Source organism: Molossus molossus, unplaced genomic scaffold (genome assembly GCF_014108415.1).
Source record: "Molossus molossus isolate mMolMol1 unplaced genomic scaffold, mMolMol1.p scaffold_m16_p_22, whole genome shotgun sequence".
Classification (NCBI taxonomy): domain Eukaryota; kingdom Metazoa; phylum Chordata; class Mammalia; order Chiroptera; family Molossidae; genus Molossus; species Molossus molossus.
The window spans coordinates 20,177,369-20,201,265 of record NW_023425358.1 but is presented as its reverse complement, the minus strand read 5'-3'; the positions used below and the strand labels follow the sequence as shown (position 1 = coordinate 20,201,265).

The following is a 23,897-nucleotide window of genomic DNA, read 5'->3' as shown; positions in this document are numbered from 1 at the left end:
TTTCACCGCCTTGGTTTCTCCATGTGTGGAACCAGGCCAGACCACCTGTCAAGGATGTGGTGATGAAATAGGATACCTTTAAGAGTCCTAGAGTGGATACTGGACTTCTCTCTAAATGTGGGTGAGGCCTTGGCTGGTTTGGTTCAGCAGTTAGAGCATCTGCCTGCAAACCAAAGGGTCTTGGGTTCAATTCCTGGTCAAGGGCATGTGCCTGGGTTGCCAGTTTGATCTCTGGCCCGTTGAGGCCCGTGCGGGAGGCAACTAATCGATGTGTCTCTCACACTGATGTTTCTCTCTCTCCCTCCTTTCCACTCTGTCTAAAAATCAATGGGAAAATATCCTCGAGTGAGGATTGAACTAAATAAATAAATAAATAAATAAATAAATAAATAAATAAATAAATAAAATATGGGTAGTCACAGAGGATTTGAAGGGTGGGGCTGAAGGACACTGCTGGGGGTAACAAGCCCATTTCCCCACAGATTTGGACTCAAAAGGTGCTGATATGAACCACAGTCCCAATACTTGTTGTTATCAACAGAAAAATGGGACAGTAACCCTGGGCTCAAATGGTATAGTTATAGGGATTATATGCTTGGTACCTGGCAAACAAAATAAATGAGTTGATACTATTATTGTTTTTATTTGACAGACAGGACTCCAGACCCCACATCCCAGGCTCCAATTCCCTTTGTTCTCCATGGAGGCCTGTGGGAGGCTCCCGGGCCTCCAGCAAGGGAGATGGAATGACTTTCCCCAGTTGATCTGAGCTCTTTGGGTCCTCTGGATGACTTGTGTTGTCTTGGGCATGGTGGCTCTCTCTGTACTTCAATTTCCTCCTTTGCTGAATAAGAGTCTGAAAACATATTCCCAATTTAGGACTGCAACGCTCCAAAAGGCAGACTCTGAGGAGTTTGGAAGAGAGAAGCATGGCAGATGAGAGCAGTGTCTGTGCAAAGATGTATCGGCTGAAAAAGGGGTGCTGTGTGACTGATCCTGCTCCATCTGAGGTGGTCCCTGACATGCTCCAACATAGGATCAAGATGCTGCCGGTAACGCAGTCTTTACTCTGAGGTGGCCGGTACCAGGTGTCCCAAAAGCAACCTGGGGGCAGCGGCCAACCCCAGCCACTAACTCGAGAGGGCGGAGTCCAGGGAGGGGACGTGGTCTCACGAACAAAGAGGTTTCTGTCCGGAAGGCTCCGAGACTCAGACAATCCCGGGCCACTTACCCCTGCTTTGGGCGCCCTCCTGGACTTTGGCAACTGCATCTTCCTGCCCACTCCCACTCGACTAGCTAAGACCACCTCGGTAGTGGTCCCACTACAATCCCCTACAATACAGGCCCGCGAGGGGCGTGGCCGTCAAATTGAATTTCCCCAATGGGGCAGGAGGATGGGCGGGACCCTCTCGAAGGTTGGCTGGCGTGGCGGGGCGAGGCGGGGCCAGCCGGGCTGCTGGCGCGGCCGGACAGGCGGTGCTTCAGAATCCCGAGGACGGTTGCTGTGCGGGCCTGGGATCCCAGTCGCCGTGCCTTCTGCCTGACCGTTCCTAGTCCATCTGTCGGTTCCCGAACGACCTAACCTGAGCCCGCGCGCGACTGGCAAGCCGGACTTAAAGGTGGGTGTGCGGGCCTCCGGGTCTTGGGCTGGAACCTGGATATCTGGGCAGGGGTCTGGGACTCTCTGACTTGGGAGCACCACCCATCCGCGGGAATTCTAAACCATGGGATAAGATTCTGAGACCAGTAGGCTCCACAGCCTCCACAGGCGCTAGGTATTGGGGGCAAACACTCCAGGGAAGTTCCCACATTCCTCTGAGGTCTCCCACAATCGCCGGGAACCCAAGACTGTGTCACAGAGAGCCATGGGTCTGGAGTGGGGCAGTAGCGGGAATACCTGAGGAAAAAGAGACTTCCTAAAGTCCCTTGGAGGTCCTAGATTATGGATTAGGGACCCCCACCCTTCAGAAGACATGGGGGAACCCACAGTGTCCATGGAACCTAAATCTGATGATTGGTGAGTCACTTTTGGGAGGGGGGATATTTACCTCAAAGTAGGTAGATAAGAAGCAAGGACTCCAATGGAGGGAGATTGGGAGGCTGACTTCTGTCCAAGTTTACAGGGACAGGAAAAGCAAGCAGCAGCTTGAACAGGCAGGGTCCAACGAAACCAACTGTGGATTAGGACCCCCCCCACACACACACACACACAGACCCATTAACCGGATTGGGTGACTCAACAAGTGACTGTTCTGGGGAGAGGGAAGAGTTGAGTGAGGGATGAATCAACAAGAGGGGGCAATCCTGGGGCCATTTCAGTCACCATACATTAACTAAGCACCTATGGTATGTAAGGCTGTGGAACCTCAAATGACAGAAAAACATTAGGGCCGCAGGAGGGAGGAAAGAGCTGCACTGGGAGGCTGGGCCAAGAATTAGGGGGCCATTTTGATGGGTAAAGATGGGGCAAAAAGGATTGTCCTAAGCCCCTGGGAGCACTCTGGAAGAAGTGGCCAAGATTTTTATTAAACCCATCCCTACCCTCTGGGTCTTTGGGATTCTCCTTCCTGCTGTGACAAATCCCTGATCCTCTAATCCTTAGTTTGCCAACATCCAGAAGTTGGACCGGTCAGTTTTTGTAGGTCCTTCCAGCTGGGGAATTGAATTCTAAATGTAAGAATTGGCAAATGGAGCTGGGTGCCTGGACACCTTGCTTCATGCGGTCAGGGCAGTTGGCATCAGAGGGAGGGCAGAGAGGGGAGGAGTGTAGAGGGGTGTGTACAGAGGCTGTCCTCAAGAATTGAAAGACAGGGTGTTAACTCCAAGGCTTAAGTCATCTAAGGGAATGACAGTGGCAGTAGCAGCAAGAACTTGGATATGGGCTCAGCCCACAACTACAGGCAGAGCTTTTGGGAGTAGTGGAGCTGGGCAGGCCCTGAGGATGGGTGGGTGGGGCAGGAAACTGAGGAGTCTGTCTGGCACCCCCTGGTGGTGATCACTGCTTGGGTGGGCCTTGCTGGAGCCCAGCTTCTCAATCCAGGTCCCTAGCCTCCGTTTGATGCTTAGGCAGGTTGAGGGCCCAGCTTAAGCCATACAGCAGGCTGCAGTTGAATTGACTGGGCTGGAACCAGAAACTGGATTGCTGCGTTTTCTAGTACACTATCCGAGGGCAGAGGGCAACTCCCAGCCAGAAGCCACATTACAAATAGCAAGGCTTGGATGACAATGAATGATCATGGGTCACAGGGGAAACTGAGGCACTAGAAGAGGCCCCAGCAGGCCTGACTCATATCTGTCCCCTGCAGAATTCCCTGAGCTGGTGTTAGGTGCCACAGGCACTGAGGATCTCACCAGGAGGGGACGGACGGAGCTAGGGGACAGCAAGATGGCGGACGAGGCCTTAGCTGGGCTGGATGAGGGAGCCCTACGGAAGCTGGTAAGTGGTGCCATTATCCCCAATGTGAGGACAGGCAAGCCAAGCCAGAGAGGCTTCTTCTCAGCTGACAAGAGAAGGTGATGGGAGAGGGGGGAGGAGGACTCAGGGAACAGGGCTAGGCCTGTTCCACATGGTTGATGCAGAGGCCCCAGTGGCATATGCCTGTCCGTGCCAGGTGCTGAGGCCTGATTTCCTACCAGCCCCCCACTGCTACCACCTGTTTAAACAGTAACTGCCAAGGACTCACCTATTTGCACCCACAAGTGTGGGGTGGCTGGACAAGCCTCTCCCAAGCAACAACCTGGGCAGTGCCCACCCCTGCACACTGGCCCAATGATAATAGCAGCAGCAATGATTAATAATGCCAGGGTACAGCAGGGGCAGGCTGGGTGCTGGGCATACCATCTCACAAAATGGTCATAGCAACTCTGAGAGCCAGGAGGACACTGCCTCAGATAAGTGAAATCACCTGCCCAAAGGCACCCAGTTAGGAAGAGGGTGTGCCAGGATCCAAACAAACCACAAAGGGGACCATGGAGAACCAAGAGTCCTGAGTAAGTCAAGGCCAGAAGAGCCTTATGAGTTGTGACTTCTAGTCTGTCATTTTCCCACTCTGAGCCTTAGTTTCTCTACCTATAAAATGGGAGGGGGGATGTGTGTGAACCTAATATCTAGGTGTTAGAGTTGGCACGGGGATGGAATGAGACATGGGCCCAGATGTTGAGGTGGAAGGATCAGCCCAATCTATCCCCTTTCCTGAGCTTCTTCTTGAGTGCCCTAACACCTGTTCCCCTGCCCCACCAAGCATAAAGAGGCTGTGGGGCATTACAACAGGACAGGCATGTGCCCATCAGCAAGGGCAGGGAGCAGCTGAACTGGATGAAGGACTAGAGCCCCACCTCTCCAGCCCCTGACCCTTGTCCGGGGAGCAAATTAAAGATTTACCTTCTCTAGGAGAAGGCAAGTGACCCAACCCACCCCTTTACCTCTGGCATTCCTCTGGAAGCAGGGGATGGAGTCAACCAGCCCAGCTGCTGCCATGATCTACCAAGGCACTAGATCTGTGTCCTCAGACCAGCACCTTAGACTCTGGGTGTTTGCCACTGCCACAGCCTGCAGCGTGCAGCCTTCAGGGGGTGGGCTGAGTTTCCAAAGGTCAGTTCGACCTCCATTTAGGAAGTCTGAATTCTAATGGAGGTAGTAAAGGCTGAGCGTTCCGGAGAGAAAGCCAGGTCTCCACGCACCTCCATCTCTAGAGCTTCCCTCTGAGGCTTAGTGTTCCCCAGCCACCACCCCTTAACCCCTTGTGGGATTTGGGCACTGGAAAAAAGAGTTTCAGAGAAACCGCAATGTTGGCTGTAGCCGGCCCACCTTGGCCCACCTTCGCCCCTTCTCCGGGAAAGGACTATCGAGACCCCGCCCCTCGTCCCCTCGTCTTTCCCACCCCGGACCGGTTCCTCCACCGCTGGGAGCCCGCCATTACTTCGCCCCGACGCTCCTGAGGGTCCCGCCCCGCGCGACGGCCCGGCCTCGGCCAGCCTCGTGGCAGGAACGGGGGCGTCCCGAGCCGGGCTCCTCCCCGCGGGCCCGGGCCTTATAAGGGAAAGCTGGCCCCCGCCCGCAGTCGGGCCGATTCGGACCCGCGTAGCCGCTTCCGGCCTGGGCTCCCGCACATTCCTGAGGGCCCGGCGAGGGCTACGTGGGATGGGGGCACCTAGGGACATGCACGTCGCGTGCCCCTCCACCCCGGTCTCGGGTTCGAATTCGGACTCCGACACTTACTAACTAGCTGGGTGATCTGAGGAAGCTGCTTCAGTTCTGTGAACCTCTGTTTCCTCTCGGCAGCAGGGGCTATTAAAGCAGGCGGGGGCGGAGGGGCAGGCTTCCTGTCTGGCTCCCCCCTGGGCGCCCGGTGCCGGGACTGGCGGCGGCGGCGGGGGTTGGAGGGGGGGACGGGGGCGGGGCCCTGGGAGGGTCGGCTGTTCCGGAGCCTGCGGGCCTCCAACGCCCCCTGGCGAGGCCTCGCTCCATTGCCCTCAGGTCCTCCATCTGTAACTGGAGGAGCTGGAATCGAATGAAGACCTAGTAAGTCTCCTCCCTTGTGCTGGTGGGGAGACTGAGGCCCAGAGAGAAGCCAGGGCCTGTCAGATGCCCCCAGCAGCGAGGGCAGAAAGTACCCGGAGGCCTGCCCCCGCCCCAGGAGGAAGCGCCCTCTTTCCTCCCGGGAGAATTTCTCTGGGCAGTTTCGGAAACCGCCCCATCCCCTTCCCCATGGTGGACAATGGCGCTTTGTACTTCCTTCCCTCCCTCCCACAGTCCCCTCCGCACATAGCAGTGGGGCCAGAGGGCCCCCACTGCAGGACACACAGCAGGGACACTGTGGGCGGATGTTGGCCTCCAGGACCAAGGGAAGGGTCATGTTGGAGGGTGACCAGTGGAATGAGGTTGTCCAACCCCCAGCCCTGCCCTATGTACTTGGAATCAAACAAAGGCCTCCGTTTTCCAGATGGGGACACTGAGGCTCCCAGGTGCTGCAAAGGTGGTCAAGTTCCCACATAGGCTTTTCTTCAGGGACAAGGACCCTATTTCTGGAGTCCAGGTCATTGGGAAGGGTGACACAAAAGACAAAGGGCTAGTCATTGCATCTAAGCCTCTTTACCTCTGCATAGGGAGAGCTGGACCAGCTGTCCTCTCTGGCCCCCATCTCCAAGTATATACCACAGAGGGCTCTGGGCCTGAGGCAAGGCCAAGACAGGGAGATGGGAAGGTGAGCATCATTCTCCCTCCCTCTGCTATAATAGCCACCCCCATTAGACTTTTTATAGTTATCTCTAGTCCAGGTTAGAAGGGGTCCCCAACACAGTGCCAAAGTCCTCAAGGTACATACTGTGGCAAATGACAGACCCCAGCAACAGAGCTATCCTCAGCCCAGGGCAGACCGTGGAGTCAGAGAGATCGGATTCAAGTCCTGACTTGGGTCATTTGACCATAAGCAAATCACTTCTCCTCCCCAAGCTTCAGTTTTCTCATCTGTCAAATGGGAGTGATAAAGTGCCAGGATTTCTGTGAAGTTAGGATAACTGAGGGGCTCAGCACAGGATCTGGCATACAGATTCTCAATAAATGTTACGGATTCCTTAGTATCTTGTAGTCATTTGTCCTCACCTGTCCCTCTTCCTAAGTGTCTGGAACCAAGCAGGAGGGTAATACTTACTGCAGCTGAAGCTATGCAGCAGGGGTGGGGGACAAGTCACTGCCCCATCCCCACCCACTACCCTGAAGTGGGAGCCATTGTCCCATTTGGCAAGTGAGAAAACCAAGACACAGAGGTTAAAGACATGCTCCTGACCACCACACTAGGACTAGACTGGGCTGGAGATTCTCGCCTGACCCTCCATAGATCCTCAGGAATGTGGATCCTGAAGAGACCTGAAGTGACTCTGTCCCCAGGGCTTTCCCTACTCTCTTCAGATTGGGACAAGTGAGTTTATAGCTCAGTTGGGCCAGCCCACACTCCCTGCTGAAATTTATATCCCACATTCCATCTGACTCCCCCATAGAGCAGGGAGGAATGATGAGGGAGTAAGCTAAAAAGGAAGGCGGGTAGAGGGTTCCTGGGCAGCCAGTTAATTACCTTGACTCTACTTGCTCCCATCTGGCTCAAACCCACATTGGAGGCTTATCCCTGCCATTATCTTCCTGGGGGCCTTGGAGCAATCCTCTCTCTTGAGAGGCATAGTGTGGGGTGGAGCTTGGGGAGGCAACAAAATTGGCTGACCCGTCCAGAGAGGGTACCCTTTCCTAGGCTTAGTTAGACCAGTCACCCTCAAATTTCCCAGGGACTGAGGGGCTAAGAAGCCTATGGGAGCACCTGTCGCCCATGGGTGAACCCTAGTGCAGCTGTCTTATCTGCTTAGAGGTTGGCCCTTCCACTCTGGGCCCTAGTCCTTTCACCCCTTCAATGATGGCTAGGCCTGGGCCAGTGCAGGGAAAACAATAGCCTCCAGCCAGGAGGGGCACTATGATACCTGAGCACCTGCCCCTGCCTCAGTTTTCTCATCTGTCCAATGTGGGTGAGACTGCCATCCCCCAGTAGGGCTGTAGTACTTTGGGACTAGACCATGAGAGTCTCTCTTGCTCCCAGGGAGGACTCTAGCTGCCAGAATCACCCTTTCTTCCCCAGGGACACTGTTAGGGGCCCATAGGATGACCTCCCTCTTTCTCCTCCCCCCATGGTTCCCTGGCTCTCAGGCGTTAGATGAAGGGCTCTGAGAGGCAGGAGTCAAAAGAAGGAGAGCCTGGCTTGGCATCTGGCATAGGTGGGCAACTGCTGGCTGCCCATTCTGTGAATCACAGTGGGCTGTCCAGAAGCCCAGGCTTCATGAGATGGGTCTCCCCCTGAGTTTCTGGGTGGGTGGGTGGGCAAGCACATGACAGGCTTGAGGCAGAGGGTGTGGAGATAGATCACTCATTGTGCCACAGGCCAAGCCGTGGGCAGCTGGTGCCCGCTCTCCACCCCTGGCAGCCAAAATGACCTGCCCCTCACCCCCTCCTATCCTACAGTTGGAGGTCACAGTGGATCTGGCAGAACGGCGGTGTATCCGTTCGGCCATCCGGGAGTTGCAGCGGCAGGAGCTAGAGCGAGAGGAGGAAGCCCTGGCATCCAAACGCTTCCGTGCTGAGCGGCAGGACAACAAAGAGAACTGGCTGCAGTGAGTGTGTGTGTGGGGGGTGTGGACATTCAGGTGGGGGTAGTATGTGCCAGGGCTCAGCTCATGTTGTGCAGGCAGGTATAAGCACAGGTGTGCCTGCTGCCTATCTGGGTGTGCAAATGGCAGTACAGACACGCATTTGGAATATACAGGGATGTTTGTGTACATGGACCACATGCCAGTCGTGGTGTCCTGGCCATGCCCATGTGGACAGTCTGTGAGTGTGTGATATTTGTGCTCACATCCATAGGCATGCATGTGCCAGCATGTAGCCAAAGGGTATTCATAGCTACATGCCCCTCTGCCAAGGTTCTGGGTACCCTGTCCTGGCCCCTGCCCTCAGCCCACATCCTCCATGACCTGGCCATGGCAGTGGGGGTTATAGGCATGATGTCCCTGCAGCTCTCAGCAACGAGAGGCCGAGCAGCGGGCTGCTCTAGCACAGCTGGCAGGGCGGCTGGAGTCCATGAGTGATGTGGAGGAGCTGACCGCGCTGGTGAGGCCCAGGCCAGGGCAGGGGATGGAGGCAGGGCAGGTGAAAACCTGGACTTCATAGCCCAATACCTGTGGCCTGCCTCTCACCCACAGCTGCGAGGTGCCGGTGAGTATGAGGAGCGAAAGCTGATCCGGGCCGCCATCCGCCGAGTACGGGCCCAAGAGATTGAGGGTACGTGTCCTGCTCGGGCTCCACCCCTGACCATGCTGCCCATAGCACCACTCAGCCACTCACCTGACACTTTTCCAATCTCTTTCAGCTGCCACCTTGGCTGGGAGATTGTGCAGTGGGCGTTCCAACAGTGGCTCAAGAGAGGATAGTAAGGGGCAGGCGGCACACAGGCTGGAACAGCGTGAGGTAAGAGGTGGCCAAGGTTGACAGATGGCCCAGTGTCCTGTGCCCACAGATGCCAATAGCCCGAGCACCTGTGTGTTTGCTAGACTGGTACTTGACTGAGAAGGGTGCTCCAGCTGTGTTTGGGGAACAGTAGGAGTCTATCTCAGGCCTCTGCACACTGTCCCCAGCAACCTCTGGCCATATGTCCCCCATTACACAGTTGTCTATATCCAGGCCTTCCCTCAAAGCCAGCCTGTCTGCACTGCTCCCAGGTTCCTGTCTATCTCCAATTACCACCCTTGTTGACCTCCCTGCTGGCCTCCCCATCTCCACAACTACCTTCTACCTCCATGCTAGCCATCTAGCCTCCACTCAGCAGACAGGATCTCCCTGAAATGCAAATCTGACCCTTTTACCTCCCCAGCTAAAACCTATCCTGCAGCTGCCCCTCCCCCTCCAGAGAACCCACATTCTTACCTTGGCTTATAGGGCCTGCAATTCAGGCAGAGCTGACTGGTGGAACACTGTTCACAGAGTGGACTATTCTCCAGGGAGTGTGGGTGAGAGGTCAGGCATGCAGGTCCCCTAAGTAGCCAGCAGAGGCCGCTGGATCCTGGGCAAGACACCCACCCTTCTCTTTAATTAAACAGCTGAGGCCAGGGTTCAGGGGCCTCCGCTGTAGGGATCTATTAAGTCTGGGAGTCCCCAGCAAGTCTCTTGCCATCCCCAACCCCTGGCATTAGGATTTTGTTTTCTCTGAACTGCCCTTCACTAGGCAATGTCAAGATGTAGGGAAGTGAGGATCGGAGACTGCCCATGGCATGCCAGTGCCCATGCTTGTGCAGGTGTGCCTGCAAGAAGCCATGCCCAGCCCCTCTGCTTTGCATGCCCTGCCCTGAGCACCTGCCAGCCTGGGGAGCCCTGGCCACATCCTGTGGGTCCTCTGCAGGTGACAGAGCCAGAGGAACAGGAGCAGCAGGCAGAGGTCTCAGAGCCAACCCCCGAAGTCACCAGTCAGGATGTGACTACAGTGACGCTCCTGCTGCAGGTCCCACCTGGGAGCACATCCAGCTCACCTGCCTCACCTGACAATTCACCCACCACTGCCTCTCCTGAGCCTCCACTGGAGCCTGCTGAGGCCCAGTGCCCTGCCACTGAGGCTCTGAGTAGCCCCAAGCCATCCCTCAGCCCACCCAGGGCCACCAGCCCTGAACACCAGGAGACTCCTGCCCCCCACAGCGCTGAGGGACAGGTCAACAAGGTGAGTCTGGATGATGGGGAGGGATGCCAGGCAGGTGAGCTCCTTGGTCTAGGAGTTGGGCCCTACCCATGCCGTGTCTCCCCTACAGCTCCTGCCGGGCCCCACAGAGCCCCCTGCTGCCCAAGGCCCCACCAAAGGCCCCTCCAACACAAAGAGAGCAGGTGAGGGTCCCAGCAAAGGTAGCTACAGGCATCTGCCTTTCCCTCTCTGGCCTCTCTTTCCCTGCCTGGAAAATGGGCTCTTGTGCCTAGACAGCTCCAGCCTCCTCTGGTCCAGGCAGTCCTTGACACTCCTCCCACTACCCCTGAGGTATCCCCGCCCCCTCCCACCCATGGCCAAAGGCCTCCCAGTAGCCTTGAAAGGCAACGAGCCTCAGGCACATTCTTTTCCCCAATAAGGGAGTGCGCCCATCTCCCAGCTGGAGCCATGGGCAGTGCTGGCCAGGGGGGGTGTCCTCCATCCCCATCAGCAAGGAGGATCTGAGCACCCTTCCTCCAGCCCAAGCTTAGCCCCAGCCCCTAGGAGTGTCCAAGTCATCCTGGGGTCAGTGCAGGAAGGGAAGGAGGGGCCTATAAGAGAGATGCAACTGAGTGGGGAGGCCAGGAGCTATAGGAGGTGCAGGATGGGCTGGGGAGGTTGGGGTGCAGAAAGGGTTTGGAGGCTTCAGAGATGAGGAGGACAGGACTATAAGAGATAGACCCCCATTCACACTCCTTTCTCTTCCCCCATATGGCTGCTACCTCCTGAAACTGCCAAACCTAGCTGGACCCCATCCCTGCCAACACCCCCTGTCTGTGCTCAGCCCCCGCCAGCCAGCCCAGAACCAAGGTACTGCCTGTCCCACTACCCAGGCTCTGAGCAGTCCCTGTCCCACCCAGCCACTGATAGCCCTCCTATCCTTTCTAGAGCCCACCCCTCTCGCCAGCGGACCTTCCCCATTCCAGCGGGCTGGCTCCATACGGGACCGCATGCGCAAGTTCACATCTGATTCTCCTATGGCTGCTGGGCTCCAGGATGGCCAACCTCGGGTGGCCCTAGGTCCCTCGACCCCTGCAAGGCTCCTGGGCCCCTCCCACATCAGCACCACCCCTGCCTCCTCCTCCAGCAGCTCCTCCTCACGGGGCCCCAGTGATACCTCCTCCCGGTTCAGCAAAGAGCAGCGAGGAATAGCCCGGCCCCTGGTCCAACTTCAGAGCTGCCCCCAGGAGGAGGGGCCCAGAGGGCGGGGCTTGGCTGCCAGGCACCTTGAAAATAGAGCAGGGGGGGCTGTGGCCTGCTCAGAGGAGCCCTGTGCCCTGCTGCCTGTGGCTGTCGGCACTGCTGAGCCAGGGGCCAATATGAAGACGACATTCACCATTGAGATCAAGGATGGCCGTGGCCAGGCCCCCACAGGCCGGGTGCTGCTGCCCACAGGCAACCAGAGGGCAGGTAGGCCTCCCCACTGCTGGAGATGAGTGCCTGCAGCTGCCCAGCTCTGCATATGGGACAGGTGCTGTGGCCAGGGCTCAGGGTGTCTCCAAAGGGTGTTCTGGGAGCGAGGGGGGCATCATCAACCTTGGCTGCCACTGTCCTCACTCCACCTGATCCTGACAGTAGTGTTTCTCCCCTTCCAGAACTGACACTGGGGCTGCGGGCGCCCTCCACCCTTCTCAGTACCAGCAGTGGGGGCAAGAGTACCGTCACCCATATCAGCGGCCCTGGGACACCAGCCCGGCTAGGCAGTGTCACTCACATCACCAGCTTCAGCCATGCCTCCCCTGGCCGAGGAGGCTGCAGCATTAAGGTGAGCCCTTCCTCACACCACCAACATCCCCATCCACCTCATATAGGCTGCTTCAGGGTATAGGGCTGGAAAAGATCCTCTACTCTGCTCCTCTCCCACTGCACACATGGGGAAACTGAAGCCCAGAGACAGAGGGCGGCTGCCCCACAGTCCACAGACAGTTGGTGGCACAGCTATGGCCAGACCCTAGCCTATTATCCACTAGATGTGTCAGAAACTTACTGTATTATCCTTAAGCTTCCCACATGCTGATCTCTGATCCTTTCTCCAAAATTGATTGGTTCTTTCCTAATGAACAGATGAAAGAACTGAGGTGTAGGGAGGGTGGCAGGGTGCCCTCCTTTTCTTATGGCAGCCCAAGTGCCCCTGCTCCTACCTCACACTGGACCTCAGCCCTGAGGTGCAGAGCTGATTATCTGCTCATCCAAGATCAGCCTGGCCCCTTAGAAGACTGGAGATTAGCGATTAGCATCTGCATCAACATTTCAGTGGGGTGGGGGTGTTGGGTAGAAGCATTGATGGGGGACAGATGGGCAGGGGGGTGCTAGTCAGGTGAGGCAGCAACCTAGCAGGTGCCACGGGAACTGAATACGTTGCACCCTTCCATTATTCATTTCCGAGCCTGGGATCAGCTGGCTGGAAGCTCAGCTGGGGAAGGAATCCCTAGCAGGCTCCTAGCTACCCAGATAATGCCCTCTGTGCTGCACCAGGGACTGAATGGGACTTTGGCCGAGGTGAGATGGCTAGGGCCAGTTTTGGGCCTTCTCGGAGGTGACAGGGAGAGGGTGGGGACAAGAACGCACCCCCCCAACACACACAGAGCAGGACCTAACTGCTTTCTGCCAAGGGAGAAAGGAGGGGGTGGTTGAGGCCCTTGGGGTGAGTGGAACATGCCACAGTGAGCCCTGGGTCTGATACCACCAACTCGCCTCAGTTTCCCCAACTAGAACCAAAGGAAAGCAGATCATGTGCCTATAATGTACTTGCTCAAAGTCTGTGGTTGGATCCAAGGACATTTATCTCAGGGACAAGACACTTGTTACAGCAGTTTGTTCAACATCCTGCCTCCCTGTGTCTCCATTTCCCCTATCTGTTCAAGGCTTTCTAAAACAGCATGGCATGAGGGCAAAGGAGTGCAAGCTCTGGAGTCTGGCAAACTGGATCCTTACAGCTCATGCACACAGTGGCCCAGGCAGGCCCGTTCCTTGCTCCTCGCCTCAGTTTCCCCACCTGTGGGGCATGGGACGCTGGCCTTGGTCCTTCCGAACCCATGTAGACTTGCTACGCTTAGGGTCTGATTTCTATAGGGCCAGGGCCAGGCCTGGCAATCCAACTGCTTAGGCAGGCCACCCCTCCCCCTCAACCCCCTCCACAGGGAGCTCAGAATAGGTTTCTATTTGGGCTGCAGCCCCAGCTGGCGGGTGGAGGGCTGGGAGGCCAGCAGGGGCGGGGCAGACCCACTGCCCTTGCCTTCGCCCTCAGACCAGCTGCAAAGACTCTGACACTACCAGTCAGAGGCAGCAGTCACTACCACTGTCCCCATCGTCACCCCACCATAGAGCCCCCGCCAAGCACCATGCCAGGGGTACCAGGGCCTGCGTCTGAGCTGGCCACAGCCCTTGAGGAACGATTGAGCCAGGCATTGGAGGAGCTTCGGGCAGTGGCTGAGGCAGGCCGGGTGGCAGTAACCCAGGCAGCTGAGGCAGCTGTCTCGACTGTGGAACCAGTGGCCCGGGCAACTGAAGAGCTGCGGGTGGAGACAGCAGCACTGAGCCGGCGGCTGGATGCACTGGGCAGGCAGGTGGAAGTGCTGAGCCTGCGGCTGGGGGTCCCACTTGTGCCCGACCTTGAGCCTGAGCTGGAGCCCAGTGAGCTGCTCCTGGCCGCCACCGACCCTGAGGCCCTATTCCAGGCGGCCGAGGATGCTGGGACCCCTGTGGCCCATCCACCTGCCTTCAGCACCCGCCGCCGCTCCTCTGCTGGTCTTGCCCACAGCAGCAGTCTCGTAAGTCCCTATGGGCTGGGGAGGGGGGTTTATGAGCCAGGCTGTGCCTCTGCTGAGTGACCTTAGGTGTGCCACCACCATCTCTGAGCCTCAGTTTACCTGTCTGTACAAGGGACTGAGGCAGTAATGCTCCAAGACTAAGGGGAGAGGGTATCAGGCTCCTGGCCCTCAGGCACGTGTGGCAGCTGCCCTGGCAGCCCCTGGCCAGGGCCCAGCCCCCAGCTCCACCCCCACCCCCTGCCCCAGCCAAGCTGAGCCTCCCTGAAGCAGCTGCCACCTCAGCTCTCCTTACCCTTATAGCAAACAGAGAGGCCCTGCCAGTAGGGGAGGGGCTATGATATTTGGGCTGGGGACTTGTGTGCAAGGGACTGGGGAGATGCCCTAGGTTGAGGCTGGAGGCCCCTTAGAGAGTGGTTCCCAGCGGGTGTCAGGGGCAGTGAGCTTCAGAGAGAACTTGGCTCTGGGCAGCCTCAGTCAGACACCTGGTCAAGAGCCTACGGGCCCTGGTCCAACCTCCTTGGAGAGTATGGGGGGGGGGGGGAAATGGGGGGTGGAATGTGCTGTTTGGGCACTGGCCCAGGAGGACCCAGGCCTTGGGAACTGGCAGGACAGAGCACAGCCTGCGTAGAGCTGGGAATGAAACAGTAGAAAGAACTCAGGTTCAGGAGTTAGGCTGCCTTTAGCTCAGACCCCGTGCTGCATTGCATTTATAGGAGGACTATGGGCAAGTCATTCAGCTGCCCTGAGCCTCAGTTTTCCATTCTGGTAAATAGAGATGGTAAAATCCCCAGTGCTTATTACTGAATGATAATCAACATTATTGCCATTATTAATTGTATTAACACAATCTTGGGTACATGGGAAACCCTACAACAAGGCTCTCAGTGTCAAGACTCTCTGAACCTGACACCAACATGGCCATCCTTGGGCAGGCAGCCTGGCTAGCTAGTGGTTATTTCCAGTGCTGTGCCAGCAGCCCCAGGTCCTTGCACCCTGTCCATTGGGGGCATGTTGGTTTCATCTAGTCTCTTGCTTAAAGTCCGTGCCCTCTCCCCACTCTGCAGATGGAACCAAAGCCAGCAGAGCCCCCCTCTGCAGCAGTGGAAGTGACCAATGGCACTGAGCAGACCCAGGTGGACAAAACACCAGAGAGGCAGAGTTCACTGAGCCCTGAGGAGCTGATGGCCATTGAGGATGAGGACATCCTGGACAAGATGGTATAAGCAGATCTGGTGGGCTGAGGGTTGGCAGGGGCAGGGACCAGCAGGCACTAGGTGGGCATTGACAAGGGCTCTATCTGCAGCTGGATCAGACTACGGATTTCCAGGAGCGGAAGCTCATACGGGCTGCACTACGTGAGCTCCGACAAAGGAAGAGAGGTAGATAGCTGGTTGCCCTACCTAGATCTAGCTGCTCCATTCCCCAGCTGCTCCTTTCACTCTGGGGTTCATTCATGGACATACCAGCTCAGTAACTGGCCTACTCAGCTTTTTGTGTACACCCAGCTGTTCCTTTGCCTCCTTTCCCCCGCTGCTCCCTTCCCTAGCTGTTTGTCTCCCCCGGCCACTGCAATTACTGTCCTCAACTAGCTTCTCTTCTTCTTAGACCCAGTTACCCTCTCTCCCAGCTACTCCTCCTTGGATCCAGTTGTTTTTCCAAGTCTTGTCAACCAATCCTTCCCTGAATCCAGATACTCCTTCTTCCAGCTGCTCCTTTCTCCTTGAGGTCCATTGATGACCACCTTAGTCTCTACCCCCACCCAGCTTCCCCTTCCCTGGGCAGAGCTACTACTTCCTCCATGAACCTAGCTATTCTTTCCCTCAGATTCTAGATTCACTTGCTTGTACAGATGCTTTCAATTACTCCCTCTCTGAATCTAGCTGCTTCCGCCAGAGCTCATTGATGGCCACCTAGCCTCTATCTCCACCCACCTACCTCTTTGGGCCTAGTTACCCCCTTTGCCACCTTCTTTCCCAACTACTGTTAACCTGGATCAAATTGCTTCTCAGGTCCCTCCAATTTCTCCCTCCCCTGGTTAAAACCCTTTGAAGGCTTACTCAACTACTGCCCTCCCCCAGTTTCTCCTTCCCTGGACTCTGCTACTCCCTCCCTAGATCTAGATATTCCCTCTAGACTCAGTTACTCAGTCCCATAGAAACCTTTTTTGGATCCAAATACTCCCCCTTTGAGTTCATCTATTCCCTTGTTTCTTCTTGAGTCCATCACCATATACCACACACCCTGACTCCCTCCCAAAGTATGGCTCTTCCCTCACCCCCGGCCACTCCTTATACACGGTGTCTTCAGTATTCCTAACAAGTTGCCCTCCACCCCATCTTGTGTGCCCTGTGTGCCCATGCATATGTGCTGTGTGGGTGATGGGTGGCCCTTCTGGGCATGCATGGGGCATCTCCCGCTCAGACCAGCGGGACAAGGAACGGGAACGGCGGCTGCAAGAGGCACGGGCCCGGCCAGTGGAGGGCCGTGGCAACATGGCCACTGAGACTACCACACGGCACAGCCAGCGGTCAGCCGATGGCTCAGCTGTCAGCACTGTCACCAAGACTGAGCGGCTCGTCCACTCCAGTAAGGGACCAAGCAGGGTTCAGAGTTCAGGGTGGGCACATGTCTACCCCACTGGCCCCTATGCCTCTCACATCTTTCCTCTCATACCCTGCCCTTCCAGATGATGGCACACGGACAGCCCGTACCACCACTGTGGAATCAAGTTTCGTGAGGCGCTCCGAGAGTAAGGCCGCCTGGCGACGCCCTGTGCCTACCTGCCTGCCTGCCTCCTCAGACTCTTCCTCGAACTCTCCGTACTTTCATCTGTGTGTTTCTCTGTCCAGTTGTCACTTTCTCTTCTCTACCTGTGGCTACCACCATCCCTCCCCAAACCCCTACCTCGTCTTCTGATGTCCAACCCAGGCCTCACCCTGCTTCTCTTCCCTTTTCTTGCAGATGGTGGTGGCAGCACCATGGTACAAACCAAGACCTTCTCATCATCATCATCATCCAAGAAGATGGGCAGGTGAGTATAGGTACCCACCCCCAGATCACAGAGGAGTCAGCATCACAGAGGACTTCACTGCACACCCATTCTACAGAGGGATAGACTGAGGTGCTGGGAAGCGATAGGGATATAGCCAGGGTGCGGCTGAGTAAGAATCAGACAAATCCTGCTTGCCTTGTAATCTCACCTAATCCTCAACTGCTCCACAGGGGAGGCAAGAGATTTTGCTCCGGATCACACAGCTTTGAATGGCAATGATAGCATTGAATCTTTAGAGGCCTGTCTGCCATACTGAGCTGCCTGGTGGCACTGCCACTTCCAGTGTCTTCAGATCACATCCCACGTCACAGAGACCTTGACACTTTAGACCCACAAGGGAGGGGTACACTCCTCTATGTTACAAAGATGTCTGGGCCAATAGAAAGCAGGGAGAGAATTAGAATTCAGGCTGGGAACCAGAGGGGTCCAGGGAATGAGTCAGAGACACCTGCATTCCCAAGTTCCTGCGCTGCTCCCCATGACCTCTGGTCCTCAGATTCCTCATCTTTAGTGTGAATGATAAGGGTCCCTCTCTCCTCTTGTGAAAATTTAAGTGGCACATAGGAAAGGCTCAATTGACATGAGCTATTATTATTATTACCATTACTATTATGTTGATCATCATTAGTTGCCCAAAATCTGAACTCACCTGTAACTTGACAATACAATGAGCCTTCTTCTCAGAGAACTTCCCAGGGGCTAAGTCTGTTGAAAGGAGCTTGAGCCCTGACCAGTTTTTCTCAGTGGTTAGAGCGTCGGCCCGCAAACCAAAGAGTTGTGGGTTCAGTTCCAGTCAAGGGCACATTGTAGTTGTAGTTTGATTCCTCAGTTGTAGTTTGATCCCCGGCCCTGGTTGGGATCATGCAGGAAGCAACCAATCGATGTGTCTTTCTAACATTGATCTCTCTCTCTCTCTCTCCCTCCCTTCCTCCCACTGTATCTGAAAAAAAAAAAATCGATGGAAAAATCGGGTGAGGATTAAAAAATAATAATAATAAGGAAGAAAAGAGCTTGGCTCCCATCTCCTTTTTGTTTGAGCTTCAGTGTACTCCTCTGTAAAATGGGTGTGATGAGGAAGCCTTCCTTGTGGCTGGCGTTGGAAGAGAAGGTTCAGCAAATCTTACAAGAATGTTGGGTGTGGCATGAGACAAGACCCTTCCCTTGGTGAGTGGGGTTTGAGGATTGGGAGCACCCTGATAGTTGCCCCCCCAACCCCCTAGTATCTTCGACCGCGAGGACGAGAGCAGCCCGCGAACTGGCAGCCTGGCAGCGCTGGAGAAACGCCAGGCAGAGAAGAAAAAAGAGCTGATGAAGGCACAGAGCCTACCCAAGACCTCGGCCTCCCAGGCACGCAAGGCCATGATTGAGAAGCTGGAAAAGGAGGGTGCCACAGGGTGAGCTGCAGAGGGCCGGGACTGAGGGTAGAGCCTAATGACCACATGGGGTGGGGCATGGGAAGCGATGGGCGGGCCATAAAACGGAAAGAGCCAGGTTGGAGCTGTGGTGGGAGGGGCCTGAAGGTAAGAAAAGCGGAGCTGAGGCCCAGTGGGTGGGCTGACAGAAGCAGTGTTCCCCATAGTCTGTGACCAACTTGTGACCGAGCTCCCTATAATATTCCCCCACCCTCTGCAGCAGCCCTAGCGGACCCCGCGCAGCCGTGCAGCGCTCCACCAGCTTTGGGGTTCCCAATGCCAACAGCATCAAGCAGATGTTGCTGGACTGGTGCCGAGCTAAAACACGTGGCTACGAGGTGAGCCCTATGAGGCCAGGCGGCGGGCGGTACCCCCAGATTGCAGGTCGGCACCTGCTCTTGGCCAAACTGTTTCTCACCGACCTTTATCCACCATGTTTAGCAGGGAAGATGGGAAGCTCTCTAATAGGATAGGGAAACAGGCTCAAAGAGGGCACATAACATGCCCTAGAGTCCAGAATAAGTGATTGCCGGGACCTAATGGTAGGCACAGTTCAGGGCCAGGCCCTACCCTTGGAGACCCCTCCTCATTGCTCTCTGGGGAGCACTGGGTAAACTATAAGTAAAGGAAGTAGTGATGGGGACATGGCCTTAGCTGGGTGGTGCTGGGCCTCTTGGTTGCTCTGTTCCTATAAGTAGCAGACATGGGAGTTGACAGACTAAGTTAGAGGAGACTCATGTTCCCACTGCTCACCTGCTATGAAGTCGTGGACAAACTATAGGGTCTCTCTGAGCCCAGTAGCCTTAGGCCTGTGATGCCAAAATACTGGGGTAGAAGGCATGGGGGAGTTGACCAGTCCTCCGACCACCCGTAGCACGTGGACATCCAGAACTTCTCCTCAAGTTGGAGTGACGGGATGGCCTTCTGTGCCCTGGTACACAATTTCTTCCCTGAGGCCTTTGACTATGGGCAGCTCAGCCCGCAGAACCGGCGCCAAAACTTTGAGGTGGCCTTCTCATCCGCTGAGTAAGTGTGGGCCTCAGCCCTACTGGTGTTGGCTGGGCGTCTGGGGCTGAGCATCTAGGCCAGGCCTAGCTGCTCCGAGGCCCCCTAAAGCTGGCCAGCTGAACTGTCAGACAGTGGCTGAGACCCCCTTCCCCAGAAAGCCCCTGTCCTCCTCCATCCTGCCCACCCGATGCTGAGTGTGCCAGGTGCCCGCCGGAACGAAGGAGCCACAGGCCCGCCTACCAGTCCCTGCCAAGGCCCACCAGGTGGCCCTGTCCATATCCCCTCCATCCTCCCTCTGCCCCCTTCTCCCTCTCCTCTGTCCTGCTCTCCTCCCACTATCACCAGAGCTTCCTGCTCCCACGGGATCCCGGCTGGAGATTCCAAAAGGAGGCTCCTGGCCCGGGCACCGTGCCCGTCCAGCCTATATAGGTGTTGCCAGAGGCTTATATAGGACATCAGCAAGCCCTCCACTTTGGAATTGTTGCCCCGTCTGCTCACCTCACCCTCAGCACTCTCTTTCATCTGTCTTTCTTTTCTGCCTTTCTCTTTCTGGTTCCCCCCAGATATCTTCCTCTTCCTCCCTCCACCTCCTCTCACGCCTCCCTCACTCCCCTTCCCTGGGGCACAGCCCTCCTCTCCAACCTGGGTGCCAACGCCATTGCCCCCCACCCCGTGTTTCCGCTTGCCCCAATAGTTCTCTGCACCTGTGACTGGTCTGGCCCCCCACCCCTGTCTGCATCGCACACCATTAGTAACTGGTAGTGAGCGGCACGTCCACGATGGGGAGGGGGCATGCGGGGGGCTGGCAGACTGCAGCACTGAGAATGTAACTGAACTCATGTCTCTGTGTATGTGTGTGTCTCTCTGTTCTATTCCCCTCTCTCTTCTCTGCCTCTTCCCCCTCTTCCCCACCTGGGCCCCGCTTCCCTGCCCCTTCCCGGCCCCCTCCCCTCCCCAGGACCCATGCGGACTGCCCGCAGCTCCTGGACACAGAGGACATGGTGCGGCTTCGAGAGCCTGACTGGAAGTGCGTGTACACGTACATCCAGGAGTTCTACCGCTGTCTGGTTCAGAAGGGGCTGGTAAAAACCAAAAAGTCCTAACCTCTGCTCGGGGCCCCACGGTGAGAAACACCTCTTCGCCCGCCTGCTCCATATGCTGGAATCTGCTCACTGGGACAGAGAAAGGTCTGGGAGGTGGGTGGTGAAAGCAGGGGGACCCAGAGAAGAGCCAGAAGGAGCCAAACATGGCCTTGCCTGTATTCTGGCAAGGCCATTCCCCTAAATGGGCAGTGATGACCCAGGTGAGCAGGACTGAGATGGAGGAAGCACTGGAGTGACCCTGGGGGAGGGACCTGACCCAGCCTGCAGGTCCAGGACAGCTATCTGAAAAAAGTGCAAACTAAGCTGAGATATGAAGGACAAAGTTCCAGCTAAAGGAGGGAAAGGAGTCCCAAACAAAAGGATGAGCCTATGCCCAGGGCTGGGCACTAGAGGTGGAGAGCATGGTATCCCCAAGGGAAGGAAGTTTAATCTGGGTGTGAGGGGGAGGTGGGAGCCATAGTCAGGAGTTTGAACTTCCTCCTCAGGACAGTAAGAGTCATAAAGGTTTCCAAACAGAGGAGGGATGTACATGATCTGGTTAGCATTCTAGAACAATCCTTGGATGAGGGATGGGGAACAAGGGAGTGGACTAGATAGCAGGAGAAGCTTAATAAGAAGCAGGACAGGCTTCCTGATGGATCCAGTTGGAGAGGCAGAAAGAGGGTCAAGGAAGTCTCCCAGGCCTCCAGTTTGGGCACTGAGAAGTCAGTAGTGTCATGCTCCATGCTGGGGAGCTCAGGATCATGGTCAGTTTCATAGGAAGATGTTCCTGGTTCGAGTCCTGGACCCCCAAGCCAACTTTGGCATTTCCTCTCTAGTCACCTCACCTCAGGGAATACAGATCCTGACCTAACTGCCCATTCCAGAAAGCTCAGAGGAGGGGAGGTCTGGGCTCAGAGAGTCCCAGGAGGATTAGGTCAGAGCTGGGCCAGAAACTGGAACTTCTGACCCCTCACCTAGTGGCTCTTTTCCTTGCCCCATCACTTTTTGTACCCATTTTGTAGAGAGATGACAGAGACCCACAGGGAGCAAGGGGATTGACTGAAGTAATGTGAATCAGGGACAGAGCTAGAGGTGCACTCGGATGCCCCTCAGAGCCTGCAGCCACTGTTGGGGGTAAGAGAGCAGCCCATGTGCACACATATACTCAGAGAAGTTGTGCAGGTGAGGAGAAGATGGGCTTGGTGCTGTGCCCAGGTCTTATATGGATTTAGGAGCTGTTGCCCAGCAGGCTGGCCTGGAGGGAGAGAGGCCAAACCCAGCACTGATCCAGTTGGAAAGTGTGACTCAGCTATGTTGTTGCTCGAATTGCCTGGTGTTTGGCCTGTCACCGGGGCAGCTGGAACCCTGAGCTGTGAGCCCCAGTGTAAACAATGGCTTTATAAGGTCTCCAGGGAAGACACCAGGGGTGGGAGGGAGTCTCACATTGGGGGAGGGAGGGTTGGATCCCTGGAGAGATAGCCACAGCTGGAAGAAGATGCAGAAAGAGGCTGTCTCTCTCTGCACCATAGTTCAGCTGGGAAAACAAGCCCACTCTGGGACAGGGCTAACCCCAAAGGCACATAGTAGTACATCAACAACAGGATCAGGAACTTCTCCTTATCCCAAGTGCTTCCAAGGTCTCAAATGAGGTAGAAAATGACTATACTGTTGCTATAAAGATGGGGAAATCAAATCACAGAACAGGGCAGGGCTTTATCTAGCATCCACAGCTGGTCAGGGATAGAGCCTGGACTGAAACAAAGGTCTCCTTCCCCTTCTTGAGCTAGGAGTAGGCCTCAGCCCTACTATGGTCCCAGGTTCGACCTTGAAGACACAAGATGGGAGGTAGTCCTGGGTTCTTTGGTGTCTTGGGAACAGGAACAATTCCTGCCTTTATGCCTTCCCTGCCAAAGGAAACTCACTTAACAACATTGACTGAGTGCATACTATATGCCAGGCAGGGTAGATGAGACGGGGAAAGGCAGAGGAGGTCTTGCCCTGGAAGAGGATGGAAGATGGAACAAGGGAGCAAACTCTAGCCTTAGAGGTTTGAGGCTGTCAGTTGCTTAGTAGCTGTAGCCCACTCACTCCAGAGTGGGGAGAGGACTCCTGCAGTAGGGAAGAGGGGGCTCCAGGCAGGTGCCAATACCCGGGGCTGGGAGCTGGGCCTGGGCCTAGCCCTGCACATAATGGGGCTTGAAACAAATGATTCCTGTGCTCTGATTCAGTTTCCCTATCAGTAAAATGATCTAGCACTCTGGAAGAAGGATGGTGGTCCCGCCCCTGAGTATGATGTAGATGGTCCTGTCTGTATTGATTGGGACTCTCATCTGCCTCTCCTTCTCTACCAAAAGAGGATAATAAGGGTTAAAGAACTGCCCCCCCACACACATACCTGCACCCACATATCTCCCTGGCCATCTCACACAACAGGGTTGTCTGCAGGAGGTACCAAGCCAGAGAACAGGCAGATAATCAGGCTCGGAGTGTCACTGGGGCAGGCCTGGCTGGAGGGAAAAGTTTGCCAGGGTTAAGGCCCCTCCTGTGCAATGGCCCAACTGAGAGGCTTGTGCCAGCTGGAGTGTACCACTGAGGGTGAGCAGATGGTGGCCCTCCAGAGAGAAGTGGGAGGGGTCTATAGTCAGGACCGCCACAGGGGTAGGGGTAGAGACTAGTCCAGTACCCTGCCCTGACTGAGATGAGGTGCAGCTCTCCTCTTTCTGCATCTCCACTTGCCTGGCCTTGCTTCCCACAAAAGTGCCTCCAGGCTTGGATGGGTGGAGCTTGGGGCTTCCTGCCTTCCTGGAAGGCTCCCCCACCACCACCACCACCACCACCACCATCACCACCACCACCTTCCTTCGGTCCACTACGGAGAGTATGGAACTTACAGAAGACCAGCAGGCTTTGGCAGTAAAAAAGACATCCGGGTAAAGGCTTCACTGCAAGAGCCGGGGCAGCGCTGACAACCACCCCTGTGCCCCCTCCCGCAGGATGCTGGTGGACTGCGTGCCCCTGGTGGAGGTGGAGGACATGATGATCATGGGCAAGAAGCCCGACCCCAAGTGTGTCTTCACCTATGTTCAGTCGCTCTACAACCACCTGCGGCGCCACGAGTTGCGTCTGCGTGGCAAGAATGTCTAGCCTCCCGCCCCGCACGGCCTGCCCGCGGCAAGCTGCCCCCACCATCCACCACCATCCAGGCACCCTCCCCTCTCTGTGCGCCTGCCACCTGCCCACTGCTGCCCTGTCTGTCGCGACACCCTCCCTCACATACACAAGCAGCATTTTGATAAATTATTGGTTTTCAA

The 23,897-nt window shown here is 56.1% G+C and overlaps 1 protein-coding gene across 4 annotated transcripts; it reads left to right on the top strand.

Annotated features, from left to right (window-relative positions):
- The first annotated feature begins 1,501 nt into the window (after positions 1-1,501).
- SMTN (smoothelin) lies at positions 1,502-23,897 on the top strand. 4 transcript variants are annotated; one of them, XM_036276733.1, is made up of 21 exons: positions 1,502-1,619; positions 3,306-3,436; positions 8,000-8,148; positions 8,551-8,644; positions 8,737-8,815; positions 8,904-9,001; positions 9,930-10,241; positions 10,330-10,402; positions 11,004-11,069; positions 11,148-11,669; positions 11,855-12,024; positions 13,937-14,029; positions 15,094-15,246; positions 15,333-15,408; positions 16,451-16,615; positions 16,716-16,778; positions 16,991-17,060; positions 18,302-18,475; positions 18,714-18,831; positions 19,368-19,519; positions 23,580-23,866. In XM_036276733.1, exons 2-21 carry the CDS (start codon positions 3,386-3,388, stop codon positions 23,728-23,730), a joined length of 2,829 nt encoding a protein of 942 aa, XP_036132626.1. In that variant the 5' UTR covers positions 1,502-1,619; positions 3,306-3,385; the 3' UTR covers positions 23,731-23,866. The 4 variants fall into 4 exon arrangements, with proteins under 4 accessions (XP_036132626.1, XP_036132628.1, XP_036132627.1 ...); XM_036276735.1 differs by lacking the exon at positions 13,937-14,029 and adding an exon at positions 20,460-20,624 and having other exon boundaries at positions 23,580-23,744; XM_036276734.1 differs by lacking the exon at positions 13,937-14,029 and having other exon boundaries at positions 23,580-23,897.

Bases quoted from the DNA above. Each gene is read 5' to 3' on its own strand.
- SMTN (XM_036276733.1), top strand. From the start codon at position 3,386: ATGGCGGACGAGGCCTTAGCTGGGCTGGATGAGGGAGCCCTACGGAAG. The intron at 10,242-10,329 runs GTGAGTCTGGAT...TCTCCCCTACAG, and splicing joins CTGAGGGACAGGTCAACAAG to CTCCTGCCGGGCCCCACAGA. The intron at 17,061-18,301 runs GTGAGTATAGGT...CCAACCCCCTAG, and splicing joins TCATCCAAGAAGATGGGCAG to TATCTTCGACCGCGAGGACG.